This window comes from Aythya fuligula, chromosome 7 (assembly GCF_009819795.1).
Source record: "Aythya fuligula isolate bAytFul2 chromosome 7, bAytFul2.pri, whole genome shotgun sequence".
Classification (NCBI taxonomy): Eukaryota; Metazoa; Chordata; class Aves; order Anseriformes; family Anatidae; genus Aythya; species Aythya fuligula.
This window is the reverse complement of record NC_045565.1, coordinates 34078142-34096636: the sequence shown is the minus strand read 5'-3', so window position 1 is coordinate 34096636 and position 18495 is coordinate 34078142. Positions and strand designations below refer to the sequence as shown.

Genomic DNA, 18495 nt, shown 5'->3' with positions numbered 1-18495 from the left:
GTTTTTTCACTCCTATCAGTTTGCTTTTTCAGTTTCAGCACTCAGCTTTCTAACGCTTTACGCTCCTGTGGGATTCTTCTGGAAAACCCTACGCTCTTTGTGCTTTTCAAAGGAAAAATGTTTGGCCTCTGATTTGCAAGCGGCTTCCCGCTGGCAGCGTCCTGTGATGTTCGGAGCTTCGCAAATATCTGCTGATTTCACCCCAGCCCGGATATTTCCCAGCACAGATCATCTGGCAGCAGGGTGGCCTGTGTACAGTCCCTATTAGTATTGGTTGCAAACAGATTGCAGAATTAAGATCTCTTGGAAAAAGACCGATGAAAGGAAACACTGGAAAGATGTGGATGAATCAGATTCCCTTTCCCCATCTAGGACATGTAGCGTTTATATTATCAGCCGTAGCTGTTTATAACTTCAGATTCTCTCCCCTAGAGGACCAAAAGAAACGGAACAAGCCTTCCTCTTACACATTGCCCTAATTTGAGGCAGTTGATACGGATTAAAATGATGACACTGGGGCCGTTTGGCGCCGTGCTGCTCCCGAGGACAAACCTACTGACGGGACGAAGTCCCACACGGGTAGGATGATAACACCTGGCAGTGAGGAGCCAGCAGCAGGACGAAAAGCTGCCTTGAAAATGGGAAAAAGAGGCAGAGAACAGCACCGGGCTGGCGATTTTTCGTGCCCGGCTCCTGGTCCTCCGCTCCGCCAGGGCGGCGGCCGCGGCGGCCCGGCCCGGGGGCGGCATGGCGGGTGTGGGGGGGGCGGCCTTCGGGCCCTCGGCTTTGGGCACCAAACCGCAGTGAGTCGCGACAGAGCCGCGATATGAGATGGGATCGGGATGGGAATCGGGATGGGGAAAGGGTCGGGAGCGGGGAGCAGCCGGGGCAGCCCGCGGGGGTGCCCTCCCCACTGGCAAAGCTTTCGGTTTCGATGTGGAGCGGGCACTTGTGATGCCTCCTTATTTATTTATTTATTTATTTATTTATTTTTCCCCGATTCCTCGGTTTTAATCGCGATTTCTGCTCCTTCCCCGTCTAGCTGGGATGCTGCGTACGAGAGGGAGCTGCGTTTTTTTCAGGACACCGGAGACGCCGGGGAAATTTGGTAAATCACTGACCCCACCGGAGCGAGCCCCGGAGCCCCTCGGGTAATGGGGGTGGCAAAAGGGCACCCCACAATTTGGTGAATATTTCTGGGAGATGGCAAAATGGTGAGAAATTTTAATCTTGAAGCCACCCATTCCTCTCCTGCCCGGTTTTGCAGTGTAAATTTATAAGCTGCACTTTGATAACTGGCATTGCACAGAAAGGGACCTGGGACTGGCCGTGTGTTTTAGTGATAAACGTTCATTTTATCACTGTGCTCAGATTTAAGTCTTCATTTTTTATATATTTGGAGGGCTTCACCTTCCACAGCTGGGGTTTCTGTGCATTGTAAGGCCATTTGATTCGTTTACACTTAAAGCAAATATGGAATATGAGTGATGTCGCTTGCTGCCTGAGAGCTGCAGTAAGAGGAGCTCTGAGGAACATTTTGTATGGCTGTGCTGTCGTGCTTACCTGAGCCTTTCTTCCTAACAGGTTTGGAGAAGAAAGCATGGTCCGTGTAATCAGATGGCTGGAAAAACAGAAGGTCCCCCACGACAGCCCTGTGCTTGACATTGGAACCGGGAATGGTGTTTTACTGGTGGAATTGGTTGGTATATTGCAAAGCTTGTGTGCTCGGTACAAAATCAGTGCTCAGAGCACTGCAGTTTAAGTACAGTTCTCACAAATGACATCAGAAGTCATGGCCAGCTGTAACTTACGTGAAAGACAAAAAAGCAGGCAGCTTAAACTAAGGCCAGTGTCCTGGGTTTTCCATCAGCACAACACTGGTTCCTGTGCACGAGGTCTTACGTTGCCACTTGGTTTAAGAGGACAAGTGGAAATACTTCAGAGCTGTTGAAAGACCTTACAGAATATTCTAGGACAAGAACAAGTCAGAATTGCAAGTGGCTGCCAGACAGCCTGTGCAACTTAGATATGTAACTCATTGAACCGGTGCCATTGTTGTTGGTTTTTTTTTTTTTGTCTGTTTGTTTTAAATACCACCAAACTTCTGTGAGCAAAGGGCTTTCACTGCCCAAGCGCGGGTGTCTGTCATGCAACACCAGAAACCCAACCACAGCGCGGTGCTGATAACTTTGCAAGTTTCCAAAGCTTTACAAGCTGCCTTCTGCTATTTACCCAGCTTTTCCAGGAAGCAGCAGAAGCGTGCTTGCAAACACCACCTTCAGGACACCACGAGTCCAGTTCCAGCGTGCGGTGCGGTTGTTTTTGACGCTTGACTGAACGATCCCTTCCTGTCCGTAGGGAGTCAGGCCGTACAGGTTTAGCAGCATTTAAGGCTGTTTAGCCTTCAACTTTCCTTCTCTGCCCCAGGAGTGAGTGGAAACTCCCTGCAGTGACTCAAGCTCTTCGCTTCCAAACAGAGGAGCTGTTGTGGAAACTGCTCTTCCACCCCCAAGCCTTCAGCGCAGGCATCTCAGGAAGCTTGGGTCGCTCTTGGAGCTCTGGGGAGGAACGTGGGCAGAAGCCTGAGCAATCTGCTGCTCTTCATCAAATGCAAACAACACGGTCTTTGTGTCTAGCTGAAATTAGCCCTCAATTAGGAACAGCTGGCTAGCACTGCGCTCACACGGACTGAAGGAGGAAGGACTTAAAGAAAAAAAAAAGGAGTTTTCCGTGCCGTTGAGGTATCAGCCTTTGGAGTAAGTAGACAGGCAGCATTGTGCTTAACACTAGTTAAATTCCATGTAGTGTTCAAAAAGCCAAACCCAAGCCACCCACCTCCTCCCTCTGCTGTTACTGCCTGCAGCTGGCCCTAAGATCCCAGCCCTTCCTGTTGGGTTTGGGTCCAGCCAGGCCGAGCGGAGCACGGGATGCCAGAGCTGCTGGCTCCAGCTGCTCCGAGCGAGGCGTGGAAATGTGTCACTGCCCCCCTCCCACGTGCCCAGCTCCAGCTGATGCCCGGTGTGCGAGCCCATCTGCTTTGCAAAAGGGTTGCTAGGATCTTGTTGCCTGACTCGGACCGCCCGGGTTATCGTTATCTGGTTCAGAGTTAGACTGACAGAAAGTCTCTGTGCTCTTCCACGTGCTTCATAACCTGCCTGAAAACTGCTGATACAGAAACCTCGGTGCATGCAAATAATTGCATTCAGATAGACGTTCGCACGAGAAATTAGGAAAAGTAAGTTTTTTGCAGTGGTTTTCTGTACTGATAAAATGTGCTGCATATTTTGGCTCTTGCCGTTTAGGTTATAAACCAAATAATTGCTCAATCTCATATGTTGTGCAAGTGTGAAAGAGGTTTTCTTATTGTGAAGCATCTGGCCTTGGCACATGTTCTCATCGCTGAAAATTCCTCATTTCTAGGTTACTTTTGGTGCAGATAAGAGCCTGTTCCCCACCAGGGTGTTTCTTTTCACAGCTCTGCTCAGTTTTCCACTTGTTGACATAAACCAGCTTTCAGTCAACAATGCTTTTGATGAGGCATCAGGCAGAACGGAGTTACTGCAGTTCGTTCCCTTGGCTGTTCAGCTTTGGTGGTGATAACAGGAATAAAAATGAGTCATTTTTGTCCCCCTGTCATTAAGAGGAGGAGAGGATGGATTGTATGTGGGGAATATACCTGTTGAACACAACGTTTGCTCGCACACTGATGAAGATTCTCTGCTTCTGCCTAGGCAAAAAGTGGTTACACTAATCTCACCGGGATCGACTACTCACCTTCTGCAATAAAACTTTCAGAAAAAGTGAGGGAGAAGGAAGGGATGTCTAACATCAAATTACAGGTGAGTGTCGAGAGAAGCTTTATTAAGGAGAGAGAAAGCAATTGACCCCAAGGTTAAACAGCCTGCTTGATATTCAAGTGCACCCAGTGTAATAGAATAATAGAAGTCAATAGAATAATGATGTGTTTTGAAATTTATTTGTCTTTTATACCTCATGAGAGAACTCTAACCAAATAAATCTGTACTTCAGAGAAGATTCGTGGTCTATTTGTCGTGTTTCTGACAGTCATCAGGACTAAAAAGACTTCCCTGCTTCCAGCGGGGTGGATAGCCATTTGAGAAGGTCTGTCTTTGAGCTGATACATCCTGAATTTCAGATTTGAGATAGAAAATTAAATCCTGATGTGGAAGAATGCCTACCAGTAGCTGTGCAGCAGGAAGCTTGAGAGGCCCCTGCCTGAGCTGACCTGCAGAGGTCCCTTCCAGCCTCTGCCACTCCGTGATCCCCTGGCTGCCCTTCGCACTCTCTGCTGTGCTCTGTGCCCCTCCAGCTCTGTACCTGCAGGCTGTCTCTGTTCTTGTACCTCCGTTGTGATCTCGTTGTGGCAGGCACTGTCTTGCCCTCTGTGTTTGCGCAGGGCATAGCCCGCAGTGCGAGGAAGCCAGGGATCAAAGTACAAATGAGGATTTAAAGAAGGAACTTCCAGGTGTGTTAGCTTGAGTTTTAGATGAATAGGTAGAAGTGTGGGCTTTGTAGCAAATAGATTACTATGTTTGTGACACATATAATGTCTGATGTAGAGAAAAAAGAAGCTGATACATAACTGAAAAGCCTTTGGGTTACCCTTCCCTAAGCACACCTATCCTCAGGTTTGAGGCTTTTTATTTTGAAGCATTGGTTTGCATTAAAAATTCAGGAGCTCTTCAGTAGAGATCGTTTCACAGTTGCAGACTTCTGGTTTAGGTGGAAGACTTCCTGGCTCCATCAGCTGAGCTGTCAGGATTTCAGATCTGTATTGACAAGGGGACTTTTGATGCCATAAGCCTTAACCCTGACAACGCGGTCGGGAAGAGGAAGCAGTACGTGAGATCTCTGCGCAACGTGTTGAAGCCAGAGGGCTTTTTCCTCATAACGTCCTGCAACTGGACCAAGGAGGAGCTGTTGGAGGAGTTCAGAGAAGGTAAGCACTTGAACAGATCCATCTGCCAATTTGTGGTTGTTCAGGGATGCACCAGGTAAATTTTAATGTCTGCCTTAACATATTTACTGAATTAGATGAGGATAAGACAAGGTGGTAGTAAGAAAACCTGGTAAATGCCTTCGCCTATCCTCAATATGTTTTCTTCAATAATTCCAGCTTCTACATTTGCCAATCTGTCCAGGGAGCACAGGTTTTTTATACCCTGGAGAACAAGGATTTCAGCCTAGTTCCATGGGAAAGGACAGAATTCTGTACCCATGTGAATTTCAGTTTATTTTTTTTTTCTCTTTTGGCTCTTTATTTAGACAGATCTGGTTCACCCATCCAACTGATTCTGAAATTACCCATATTTAGGGGAACTGGCAAGTCTGTGACTGTGACCTTTTTATGGCCCACCCTCAGTCACCTTTCTGATCCTCTCTGGAATTTTTTTTTTTTTAATTAATTAATTTATTTATTTATTTTTATATGCTGGTTAGCTCCTGGATCTCATGCCTGAGGCTTGAAACTCCAGGACTGTGGATCTAAAACAAACCATCCCTCCTGGGGAACTAAAATTACTGGCAAGCAACCATCTTTTCTGCCATTAATTTGTGCGATTCGGCCATCTAAGGTTTTTATTACCCATGGAAGGTTTTCAGCTGCGTAGAGCAGCGGTGCAGTGTAACAATACAGTCCTATAAACTCGCAGAGTAACTGCCTTGCAAGTTTTCCAGACAAATAAAGAATGGTTCGCAAAGGGTTATCCAAGAGGAGAATGAAACGACTTCCTTCTTACAAAAGCATTTTAATTTCTGTCTGGCAGGATTTGAAATTCTGGAGGAGCTGCCAACACCCAAGTTCTGCTTTGGAGGAAGAATTGGAAACAGCGTAACAGCATTGGTTTTCCAACGAAAAGAGTGAGGCCATCCATCTCGGGCAAATTAGATTAGCTGAGAAAAGCCTGAACTTTAAAGCAAACCTGACAAAAAACCTCAGACACGTGTGTAAATAAATGTTATTTGAGTACACAGTAAAATACTATGTATGGAACTCCAAGGGGCTATAAAACGTTGCCCTAGGAACGTTTCAGCTTTGCATAACTTGCCTGTAAATTCTGTCCTTGCTACAACCTCGCTTGTTTTAGGGAAGCTGCGAGTTTGTGAGAGACAAATAAGGCGTGCCAAATCTGAAGACCAACATAGCCACACGATGTTTGCATTTGGAACATAAAGGTCAGCTAGTGTTTCATTTCAGTATTGGTTCAGTAACCAATAGCAAAGGTATTCCACAAAGTACAGATCTCGTTCCTCTGTTGTGGTGTAATTGGGAACAAACTCTTCAGATGTAGGTGCTGGACCTTTTTTTCTTAGGAAAACATGAATATAATTGTCAAAGAGGGAACTGAATATAGAAGCTGTATCTTGTGCAAAAAGAAGGACCAGCCAGTGCTTTAAATTCAGAATTTTGGAAGTTCTCAGACTCAGCACAGTTCTGTCTCCACCAATTCTTTTCCCATAGAGGCAGACCACTGAGTGTTTTCAAAATTCTCTCTTGCAGGGATGTCTGCCTGCTTTGTCAGTTATTTCCACTGATCCCATAAATATATAAAGATGCGATGTTCTAATCTCACTCGCCTGTGACATGTGCCTCTTTCATTATTAAATTGTCATACAAAAATGTCTTAAAAGCCAACAATGGCAGTAGGGGAAGCAAGGACATGCGACCTGGGAGGAGTATAGGGGTGCCATCGGGTGTGCAGGGACGGGATCAGGAAAACCATGGCACAGATGGAACTGATCTAGTGGGAGCTGTCCCTGCCCGTGACAGGGGGCTGGAATGACATTGTCTTACAGGTCCTTTCCAACCCAAACCATTCTAAGTTTCTGTGATATGATTCTATGATTTTAGTTATACAAATACAAAAGAATTCAAAGCATAACTATACATTCTGTTTTTTTTTTTTTTTTTTTAAACTTGTGCTATGATCCTTTTTTAATTTATTTGCCTTTATTTCTGTTATTTTGTACTTTCAGAATAGTCCTATTGTCTAAAAGAAAGGGAAGTACAAATTTTTTTGCCTTGACACACACATTTGCCAGGTGACAATAACCTTGTTCTTTCCAGCATCAGGGAGGTCCCATTAGGAGGCTGGTTGTGTTTCACAGACTAGGTCATGGTTGCATATCAGAGGAATGCTTCTCCTCATTGCCAGCCCAAGCAAGGTTCAGATCTTTAAAGGTCAAGAAATACTTCCAGTACTTCTGGATAGAAAAAAAGAAAAGCTTCTAGATAGAAAATAAATATTTCTAGATAGAAAACAAGGCAAAAAAAAAAAAAAAAAAAAAAAAAGATTTGCATGGTGGTAGGTCTTCTCTCCATGATCCACCTGGTGATGCCTCCAAGGTAAGAATCCTGAATTCTACATTGTTTTTCTAACTGGAATACACTGATTGCATTAGAAGAATGGTCGAAGAGCATTGGGAAGGAAGTTTATTCCCACGTAAATAGCTCTTTGCATGTTTGGACAGGCTGGTGTTCCCAACTTGAGTGCCAAAACCGCGTCTTGTCAAGTTACCATTTGGGTAGCTATCTACCCAACAGGACCGCTACGGAAAATGTAAGTGGTAATTCAGGCACAGAATATTTTTGATGAAGTAGCACAAGGGATTCAAAATGCACTACTGAAACCAACTTCAAGAAAAAAGACTGCAACTTCAGGAAAAAAGACTGACATTCTTGTAGCAAATTTGGCATCAGGTGTAGTTAATGCAAGCCAATATTAATCAGCAAGTATTCTATCAGGATGTGTTTGGGGCATCTGTTTTATTCCCATTTGTACTCTTTGGTAACGAAGGCATGGTATGGATTGAAGATGAACTGAAGGTTGTCATGGATTTCCTTTTAATCAATTTAGAGGAATTAACTGTAGATCCATACTCCATGAGTTACGCAGGGTTCAGGGCAAGTATTGCTTTCTTTTCTGTATAGGTTAGATAATTATTAGATTTTGTTCACTAGGTAATATTTTTATGTCACTTTTAAAGATAAAAATTAGCTTCCTAATATAGTTAAGCAGAAACTCTAGCATCAGATACATGGAAATATATCAACCACTTTCTATTAGTAATTTTAGCCGGGCATTTGAAAGCAATTCATAGTCATGGTAGTAATAAATGGTCATTCAGCATTTTCTCTTGCTATTATAGAGCTGTTTTTCAGTTGTTCTGGACAACTGTTGTATTTCTTTACATAATTATTTCCACCTAAAGGAATATATTTTCTACCAGGGAAGCTTCTTAGTGGTGGGGAAAGGCTGGGAACCCGTCTCCTCTTCCAGCCCACAATTTGCCTACCTCATTATTTAGCATGAATTATTGAGGGCTTCCACTTTGCAAGGCATTTTCCTCCTGCTCCCAGGCTATGTGTAGGCAGCGAGCCTTCAGGGGTGGCACGTGGTTCCTCTGCTTTCCCTTTGGGATTACGGGATCCAGCCGTAAGGAGGAGATACACCAGCTAATGCCACCTCCAAAATATTATCCTGCTGCCCCAAGGTGTCACAGGCCTATTGCAGGAGCCTCGTTGGCTTCACATTATTCTTGCTTTAAGGCAGAATTTATGTGCCTGTCTACTGCTGAGGTCTTCACTAAAGTATTCTAGTATATAGGTATGATCACGTTTATGGTTTTCAGTGAAAAACCTTTCAAAAGGAGTCAGAAATAAGCGGAGAGTTAGGAGCAGGGAGGCTTTGCCTGTGGTTTGGGGAGTTTTAAGGTGGTTTGTAAGGCGGGTGTCTTCATGAACGCAACGAAGTCAGGATGGATTTTAGTACCTAAATCCTAACGAGCAGCCCCAGCTGCATTTGGTGCCGCTCTGCCCCTAATTCCTGGCTCCTGCTACCTGCTATTGCCAAGCAAGTGGCTTTTATAGGTTATTTCATGAGGAATTTATTGGGAGAGTCCTTTGCCTTTGTGGGGCTTGTCCTGCTGAGCGGGCTGGGAGCATTTTACCCCGGGGAAGAGCAGACTGCTGGATTTTTATGGGTTCTGCCAGGGAAGTGAACTGTCAGGATGAAATATCTGGCAGAGGAGACCGAGTGAAATTAATGAAATAAGCATTGATTCAAGGAGCCAGACCTAGGGGAGCTCTTACACATGGGATCCTGCTAAGGAGTAGGGTAAGTGGGTTCTCAAGACAAAAAGCCTTTGCATTTCCAGCGTCACGGCACTTCCTTGAAGTAAATACTCCTCCCATAATCGTGTTTGTAGAAATTTAACAGTGAGAAATGCCAGACGTGGAAACTGCGACACAACTGAACGAAGACAGAGTCGGAAGGAAGGATAACGTTCCCTCTCTCCTTGCCTTCCCTCTCGGTGACCAAGCTGGTATCGGTACTGAATTACACTCATTTAATGGTCACTGCTCCCTATGGGGTGGAAATGGCCAGCTGCAGAGCTCTGTGGGTTGCTGCAGCACAATTTCCAAGCAGCAGCAGGCAGAGCACTTCAGCAAGTGCAGGAGCCCGGCCTGGAAAGCCAGAGCCAACCAACGCCAGTGGGAGAACAGCACCGAGCCTCGGCACAGCCGCTCAAACAGCCAAGTGCTCGTAGATGATGTTACATGTCAGGCAGAAGAACCCGGATTTATTTATTTGTGGGAAGAATTGGTGTTTATTGATTCGAAGCGTTGATAGGGTCGTGAGCGGAGACCTCCATGAGCAGCACGGACACGCAGGCACACGCACGCTGTTCCTTGTGTGCACAAGCAACCTGGGGAATACAAGAGGGATTTTTAGGGTTGCTGCAAATCCCCCCACGTGCCCCATGTGGTAGGAACTCCCCTCTGAACGACAGCGCCGTCTGCATGTATTTAGGGTGCCAGTCTCCTTGCTCAGGCTAGAAGATCCCGATCACCTCACAGAGCCGTGCTTGCTCCCTGGGTACGGGATGCTTGCTAAAAGCCTCCTGCTCGCCAATATTTTTGTTCTCGGACTTCCAAGACATCTCCTGAGCCCAGGGCATGGCTCCTGCAGGCGGCCTCCACCCAGCTTTAGCAGCAGGAGCCTGATCCAAAAGCCTCTTCGTGTCGCCACCGCTTCGTCCTGCTCCTGATGGGTGATGTGTGTGCCGAGCTGCCAGCCACCTGCATTCAGGGAAGCTTCTCCTTTTTCTTCTGCTTCTTCTGCTTCTTCTCCTTTCCTTTTTGCTGTCTGTGCATCTGCTGCGTGCCGGGCTCCACAGCCAGCGCCCGGCTCCCTCCGCACACCCTGTGCGCCACCAGGGATGGAGGGAGGGCCGATGAACCAAACCAAGCCAAACCAAGCCAAATTGAGCCAAAAGAAGCCAAATTGAGCCAAATTGAGCCAGGCCAAGCCGTGCAGCAGGGTACTGATGGCCGCAGCCCTGCGCTGTCCAGCGCCTGGCCCCGAGGAGGAGCAGCACCAGCAGGAGGCAGCCTCGGCCTCCTTTGGGGCCCCGGGGACCGGTGTCGGGCTCTGGGGAGCTCCGAGGAGCTCGGGGGGCTCCGGGGGGCTGCGGGGGGCTGCGGGGAGCCGGCCCCGAGCTGTGCCCGCAGCCCCCGGGGGGGGGGGGACCCGCAGCCGGGCTCCAGCGGCCGGGGGGGACCCCGCAAGGTGCGGGCCGGGCCCGGCTCAGGAAGTGACAAGCGCATTTCCTCCCTCCTCCTCCTCCTCCTCTTCCTCCTCCTCCTCCTCCTCCTCCTCCTCCTCCTCTTCGTCTCCCCGGCAGGAGGGAGCGCGGCTCGCAGCGGCCCCGCCGCCACGGTAAGAGCCGGGCCGGGGGGCGCACAAAGGGAGGAGGGGGGGGGGACACATTGGGGGGACATTAGGGGGACATTAGGGGATATTAGGGGACAGGGGGGGATATGGGGGGACATAGGGGGACAGGGGGGACCCTGCCCGTTGCCTCAGTCCCCGGGGAGGGCGGGCACGGCGCTGGGGATGCGCAGGGGGAGCCCCTCGGAAGCCCCCCCATGTGTAGGGCCGGCTTCTCCGGCTCCCCACGCCAGCCTCGGGTAATTAATTCGGGTTGCTGATCAACCTCATTAACCCCTCCACCCTCCCCATCATGTATATCCCCTCTGGGGGGGGTGGCAGAGCTCCGGGACCCCCTCTCTGCCACCCCAGAGCCCCCCCTGCTTTGGCACCCCCAGACCCCTTGAGCTGTTTGGGGTCTGGGGGCGCGCATCCTACAGCCCCACAGCCCCGTCCCCATTGCTGGGCAGCCCCAGAGGGGCTCAGCCCTCCGCCAGGAGCCGAGCAGCCCCCCAACACCGGTGACCCCCTAGCCGAAAGGGCTGCGTGGCCCCCAGCGATGGCAGCGTGGATTTTCAGGCTGTAAAACCCCCCCCCGGGCACCTCCCGGGCACCGCAGGCTCCGAGCATCCCCGCTGCGGATCCTCCTTGCCCACCCAGGCCCCGCTCGGTGTCCCCAGCGGGTCTCGGAGGCAGCCAAATGTCCCTGGCGTCACGCACGGTCCCCTCGTCCTGCCCGGGACACACGGAGGAAGACGACGAGGAGAAAAAGCAGCGAGAGGAATCCAGCCGAAGCCGTCAGCCCTGGGACTGTGCCCTTCTCGCCTCCCCGGAGGGCTGGGGAGGTGTCACGCTGCGGTGCCCATTTACCCACTTTTTGCCTTAAATCCCCGCGTCCAAGCTCGGTGCTTGCAGGATCGAGGCAGGGAGGGCGGCTCGGGGAGTGCTGCGTGCGGCCGAGAGCTCGGCGAGCGGCTCCGGCTCCCGCTGGAGGATGATCGGCGAGAGCTCAGCCTGCCCCATCCAAAACTTCTCCTTCACGTGTGGGAGCGGGGTGAATCAGCACCAAGCATAAACCCAGCGCTGCAGGCAGGATCCGGGATTTTATACCTGGAGATCCAGCAGGCTGCCAGGCAGATCCGGCACCGACTTAGGCTGGCTTTCGAGTGCGGATGCATGAATTGATAAATACGTGTGTGTAAATATGCACGCATGCAAATAGGCGAACGTATCCCAGCAGAAAGCCCCAAATCTGCCGCGGTTCATTACGGGCAATTAATTCTTTCGAGTCGCAGAGGCTTGGTTCGCTTGCAGCAGGCGTGTTGGCAGAGCGAGGCGTGCGGCGTTGTGCCCAAAGCCCCGCGTTTCGGCGCAGAAGCTGCGCTGGGGGTGCACGGAGGAGGTGACAGAGGAGGGAGAAGAGGGTTTGCACAGTTTGTTTTGGGGCTGCCGGTCCACTTCTGATTTCCCAAGTGCCAGCTGAGTGGCTTGGGGCTGTTTTATTTGTCTGTCTTGTAATGCTCGCAGCCCTTCGCGCTCACCCGGCCACTCTCGTGGGGTGCACGGAGTTGCTCCTGCCCCACTCCTTGGCCAAGCTGTCTGTGGCTGAGTTAATTACATTTCTTTTTGCTCCTTTCCCTCCCGAAAGAGTGGAGGAAGAGGAAGCCAGCCTGCCGGCGTGGGGAAGCAGCAGGCAAACAGCAGGGAGGCTGCGCCTGCTGGGGATCCCACGTGCCTGCTGTGATGCTGCGGGTCGGGGCAGCAGTCGCTGCTTTTTGGGTGTTTGTGGCACCGACATCCCCTCCTCATGCTAAATTTAAAACAAGTGGGTGAAGAAAAGGGGGTTTTCTGCCCCTCGGCACATATAGCCCTTTGCTCGCCAGGATGCGGCACCGAGGCCGGGCCTCCTCGGGGTGGCATCCCACCGAGCAGGAGGAAGAGGGACGTGAGGAGGGGATCCAGGGGCTGGAGGCTTCAGGGGGAAAAGCCGCAGGGTTTTTTCCCCTTGCCAGCGTGCTCACAGCGCCGCAGATGGCTTGGCACCCAGTGGGAGGGGAGCGGTCATGCCCCGTCCCGCCGCGGAGCTCGAGGAAGGCCGAGCAGGATGCCGTCGGTGCCAGCTGAAATAAAACCAGGTTTGCATTTCCATTTACTGCTGGAGTATTATTTTTTTTTTTTCTCTCGTCTCAGGGCTGAAGAAATCAGGGCTTTTACAGGTGCCAGGCTGCAGCGGGGCTCTTCCCACCCTGCTTTTTTTGGGGCAGCTGACCCCAAAAAAGCTGTGCCCACGCTGGCAGCAGCTTGGAGAGGGGGAGCCACGAGCGTGCGTGCGGCGGCGGCGGGGAAATGTTCCCCGCTCCGGCCCTCGGGGAGCCGCTGGAGGAGCCAGAGCTACCCGAGGTGTGGGCTGTACGTGCTGCTGACACCTTACGGGAACGGGGAGCGCGGTAGAGCAACAGATCGGGTGTTGTTCCAGCTCCGTGAGCGTCTCCCGGAGGCATTAAAAGCACCGGCTGCAACCTAAGGCCCAGCTCTCCGTGAATGGCTCCGTGGAGACGCTGCCGAGCGCGCTCAGGTGCTGCTGGGCTCTGACTGAAACGGGGAAACACCACGAGCGGGCGTTCGCTTCGAGTTCTCCCTCCAAGGGAAGGATTTATTTGGAGGGAAGGGGAAGCATCCTGTGCTGTTCCCCATCGCCAATCGAAACCATCCTGCCCACACCTCGGTGCTGAGCGATGCTGGCCTCCCCCTGCTGCCCAGGGGTCCCAAATCTCGGGGGTCCCTGCGCCGTGCGGGGCTCTCCGGCTGTCCCCGTGGCGGTGCCCCCGCTGCCCTGGCTTTGCCGTGCAGGACGTGCCTCTCGTAGGGACCAGGAGCTCTGCAGCCCCGCTCGCCCTGGCCGTGAGCAAGCCTACTCAGAGGTAGGTATCGAGGTGGGCTTTCATCCTGTCTGATACCAGCTGTGCTTGGGGAGTGGCTCTGTAAAAATGGCACGGGGGGGACGCCGCTCAGCACCTCTGTCCCAGCCGTGTGGGCTGTACAGGGGCAAACGGCACGGGGAGGGAACAAGAAGGGCTTTTTGTGCCTGTTTACCCGAGCAGCTTGCTGCGAGCGGTAATTAAAAGTAAACCTGGGCTCCGCTGGCTGGCTCAGCACCCCTGGTTGTTAAGGTGAAGCAGCCAAAGCAATCCTCAATTCAGCAATTCCTCGACTTTCGGGAGCGTGGCCAACACTCACAGCGTCTCCCAGCCCGTTGCACATTCTTGTAATAAAGCTCACGATTGGGAAAAGAAAATCCAATGGGAGAGGTGAGCTGGTTCTTTGGGCCTGTGAAGGCTCCTGCTTCAGCTGCCCTTCTGCAGAGACCACCTCGGTCCGGCCCCCTGGGCTTGCTCAAAATTAGCCCCAGCCCCCGAGGAAGGCGTTAGGCAGCGGCTGTGGGTTTGCCCCAAGAGGCCGTGCCATCTTTACAGCCACTTTTGGGGCTAAAAGCATCCTTTAGGGTACATCCAAGTGGCCCACGTGGCGCCGTGCAGGGCTGTGCCAGCTGGGGCCTGTCCCTCTGAAGGCATTTCGCTGGTCCCCTCCCCAAAATTTCCGTGCCACGCGGCGCTGAAGAGCCCGCATGCAGGAGTTGGCCCTTTGGGGTTTTGCATGAGGTCTCGTCCAGTTGCCACCTCTCTCCCCAAGCCCCCCAGCCCCCCGGTTTGCAGCTCTCCCCTGCGGGTCGCTGTGGCAGTGAGTAATTCTGCTCTCTTTTTCCTTCGCAGCCGCCGGGGAGGAGGAGGCGAAGTCGCCGCGACGGCGCTTTGGTGGAGCTGAGATGCTGAGGCCAGGCCCCGCCACCCCGTCCTTCCTCTGCGTTTGTAAGGGAGTCTTTCCCCTGCCACTCCTACCCCGTAAGAGCAGGGGGGCAATAAAGCTCACGGTTCCTTACTCAACGAGATGTTTAATTGTCATTAATCGCTCCTGGTTTTTCGGTGGGATCACATACGGGGCTGCGATCCCAGCTCCGTGTGGGACTTGGGGCTCCCCCCGTCGGGTATTTGGGTTCCTGGCTTTGGGCTCCGGCCGCTCTGGTTTTTTTATTCACTCAGCGATTCGTTCGTGGCTGTGGGCAGCACCTGGCACGGCCGTGGCTCTTTGTTGTGCGCGCCCGCTCGGGCCAGGGTGGATTTGCTGCTCGTGGTGAGCCCTGGGCTCCGGCGGTGGGCTGCTGATCATAAGCACAGAGATCTTGTGGATCACGGATCCATGAAGATCTACCAAGCTCCTGACACCCTAAACAGCACCAATTTCTGCTTCCCCCTCTGGTGATTAGAAACTTGGAGGGCAGGCGAGTCTTTTACCTATTAATTAATGGTGAATGCGCATCGTCGTCTCGTTAATCCTAAAAAAGACGGGTCTGAGTACAGGCAGCCGGCAGAGGAAGGCTGCTCGTGCTCCTGTGTTTGCTGTTTTCTGCTGTTTTGGACCCGTGGGTGAGGACTGGGGTCCCTGGAGCTGGTGAAGACCCCACTGAGCCAGGGGCATGGGGCGAGGCAGGGGAATGCTGCTGCCTCTTCGCTCCAGGGCTGGGGAACCCGGGGCAGCTTGTTGCTCAGGTGGTTTTTGGAGAGCAAAGACTGATTGTCAGGTCCTGAATGGGATCTTTCGCGTTTATTGGATGTTTTCACCTTGTAAATAAAAATATTTACTGGTGATGTGGAGGAGTGAGAAGCTGGACAGGATGTTTTAGGGAAGGGGAGCAAGCTGCCCAGAGCTGAGCCCCTCCAGCCTTGCTGCAGGAGTCAAGGCACTGCCCAAGGGAGGAGATGAGCCCAAACTTGGCTCTGTGGAAATGCCAGGCTACAAGGATTTTTTCTGAATTTGTGACACAATAAATGTACAAGTTGAAAATGTACCTGCTGCTGTTATTTAACTGTACCTCTGGGTATTATTTAAAGCAGGCTGAGGCAGACTGTGCGATAGGGAGATTCAGCATAACCCCAAAATACCTTAACTGAATGGTGTTCTGGGGACAGAGGACAGTCAGCTCCACCGAGTGAAGAGTTTTTATTATATGGACACCATCCAGTGACTGGGGAAAACATAACTATTTATAGATTTAATTCTGCCCTTTAAAATGTACCTGTTGTCCCATGGAAACCTTCTGCAGGGTTGTTGGTTCCGCTCTGTAAAAAGCCCTAAAACATTTTCCGACTGCAGGAAGCCGTGTGGGCTCTCCCTAAACTCCTGTAAGTCACCGCCAGACCTGGGGTGTTGCGGAGAGGATTTGCCCGCTGCCTTGTGCTGGCACCCCAGGCTTTGTAGCAGCCGTTTTGTAGAGATAAATTCTTCTGTGTGCAGCAGGAGGGGAGCTGGAGGCTGACTGGTGCGAGTGGGAAGGTGTGAGCGTGCCGGAGGTGTGCTCAGAGTCTGGCCTGGAGGGACCAGGTTGGCTTCTTCAGACGTGTGGGTCTAAAAACGCGTTCAATGAAAGCGTAACATGGATGTAAAGTGCAATTAGGTGGATTGCGGGACTCTATATCCTTAAGCAAAACTTAGGAGTGCTGGTTTATTCCTTTCCCACTGTAATTTGTTTCTGAAGACCAGTGTTCAGGTGCTGTGATGCTGCCCATAGATCAGAGCTGAGGGAAACCTCGTTCCCTCTCCGCAGCTGCGGAGGTCTCAGAGGCTCCCACTTGGTCCATATTTTTTCTCCATGGTAGAAGCGCCCTTTGCTAACATTTTACAATTTCCCCACACTTGTCCTGCTCATGGATATTCCATGCAGTTGGTTATTTGGGGCTGTATTGGGGGAAATCGGTGCCTTTCCCCCCCGGCAGCTCCCAGCCTGTGTCATCCCCATGGCCGTGGCCCAAGTCTAAACTTAACCTTGGCTGAAGGCTGAAGATAGTCCCTTTATCTGATGGCAAACGAGGAAATACATTTCTTAAAATAATTAATGGTCCCTGAAGAGTATCTTCTTATTAGCATCCGTGTGTGTGAAAGCTGCTGCTCTATAAATACGCGGCGGTTTCCTGCTCACAGCACAGCGCTGACAGGGAGACCATCCCGAACGGGGTGCCGCCCCTCAGAGCTCCAAAATCCCATTTCAGTGGAAATTTCTGCCTTTTTTTAAAATTATAATTACCGTTTATTGTCGGAGGGTGCTTAAAAAGCCCTGCTGAACAGTGGTGAAAAAAGAGCCCATGCCTGGAGGCATGTCCTGATGGTGGTGGGGTGGCGGGACTGCTGCTGGGGGGTGCTGGTGGGACCACTGCTGGTGGGACTGCTCCTCTTGGGCTACTGGTGGGCTACTGGTGGGCTACTGGTGGGCTACTGGTGGTGATATTCCTGGTGGAGATGCTGTGGGCCTGGCGCCGCCGTGGGAGCTGCTGCCTGGACTTGCCGCCGTGCCTGGGTGTGCGTAGCAGTCTGCTGCAGCAGCATTAATCATTACCTTGGGGAAAGATAATTATTTGTGGAGAAATCGTAGCCCGTTAACGAGGAGCCGTGCTTAACTGCTTCCCTGCTGCTGGGAGCGCTCGTTTGAGCCCCGATTCCCCTGTGGCCACCTTGCCACCTTGCTCCGAAGCACCTCAAGGCCGGTGCAGGCCCTGCCTCAGGTCCAGCAGCAGAGGTGGCCAGAAATGGCCCCAAAAAGCTTGAGGCAGAGGTGGGGATGAGCCTTGGCTGTGGCTCAGCTGCTGGTGCCATCCCTGGGGACAGTCCTGGTGGTCCCAAGGAAGAGGTGGGCCTGCAGAGATGGGGCCATGGGGCACCATGAAGACCATAGCGATCTTGCTGTGAAACACCAGAGTTTTGGCAGCGAGTCTACCTCTACCACCAGAGTTGCTTATTCTGTCCCCTGTGCTGCTATTTCCATGTTTCCTTGCTGCCAGGCACCTCTGATGTGTCCTCATCTGTCCCCTGCTACGTGCCAGCCTTGACAGCCCTTTTTGGAGGGCTTGTGTTTGCTCCCAGCCTGCACAGCCCCAAGCCTGGGGGTCTGTTACCCTAGAAGAAGCCAAGGCCATGCCAGGTGCCACCTGGAACGATAAATCCTTGAAACCTGCATGGATTCCCCATCCCGGCCCTGCACTCGGGGTGAACTTTGTCCTCAGGAGCCCAGAGGAGGTGGCTGCTCCCCACCAGCCAGCTGGCCTTGAAATGAGCTGCTCCTAACAGCGGCGTGACTTCCAATCCAGGCAAACGTGGAAAAAGATGAATTTACGAGCTGTAAAGAGGGGATCCGTATCAGCTTGTAAGGAGGTTTAACGCCCAGCAGCGTGTTCTCAAGTTTTGTCCTTAAACGCGGCGATTTGCTTTTGACTGCGTGGCCCCAGATGAGTGCTTCCTGCTCTTCGGATCACGCAAATGCTGGTTTTGTTTGTTTGCGTTGACTGCGAGGCAACGAAACGGGGAAACAGGATTAGAGGGGCGATTTGGGAAAAAAAACCACTGATTTCTCTAATCAGATTTGAGTTGCAAGCTGGCTGCTTCTGCAGGGGGGTCAATGCGGGGAGAGGATACTGGGAGGCGAGGCAGGGCCCAGTGCTCACAGCCAAGGCTGGGCAGTGCCGTGTGAGCACTGCCTGCATTTTACGATATTTAGGAATTGGGCTCCTCGTTGTGAAGCCCCAACTTAGCTTTTACTGCCTAAAGCTGCCAAGGAGCTAAGGGAGGATCAGGGGACACTGTGTGGCCCTCAGGAGGACGGGCAGGGAGCCCTCTCCTTCCTTGCAGGCAGCTCCGTGCCTTGTTCCGTCGCCAAAAG

The 18495-nt window shown here is 51.7% G+C and overlaps 1 protein-coding gene across 2 annotated transcripts; it reads left to right on the top strand.

Moving 5' to 3' along the window:
* The first annotated feature begins 514 nt into the window (after positions 1 to 514).
* On the top strand, positions 515 to 6603 carry EEF1AKMT2 (EEF1A lysine methyltransferase 2). 2 transcript variants are annotated; one of them, XM_032191703.1, is made up of 6 exons: positions 515 to 579; positions 1043 to 1108; positions 1585 to 1699; positions 3732 to 3839; positions 4744 to 4960; positions 5787 to 6603. In XM_032191703.1, exons 3-6 carry the CDS (start codon positions 1601 to 1603, stop codon positions 5882 to 5884), a joined length of 522 nt encoding a protein of 173 aa, XP_032047594.1. In that variant the 5' UTR covers positions 515 to 579; positions 1043 to 1108; positions 1585 to 1600; the 3' UTR covers positions 5885 to 6603. The 2 variants fall into 2 exon arrangements, with proteins under 2 accessions (XP_032047594.1, XP_032047593.1); XM_032191702.1 differs by lacking the exon at positions 515 to 579 and adding an exon at positions 742 to 803.
* Positions 6604 to 18495: the final 11892 nt, after the last annotated feature.

Coding starts and splice junctions, on each gene's coding strand:
- EEF1AKMT2 (XM_032191702.1), top strand. CDS start 748: ATGGCGGGTGTGGGGGGGGCGGCCTTCGGGCCCTCGGCTTTGGGCACC. Junction 804..1,042: donor GCTTTGGGCACCAAACCGCA/GTGAGTCGCGAC, acceptor TTCCCCGTCTAG/CTGGGATGCTGCGTACGAGA. Junction 3,840..4,743: donor TGTCTAACATCAAATTACAG/GTGAGTGTCGAG, acceptor CTTCTGGTTTAG/GTGGAAGACTTCCTGGCTCC.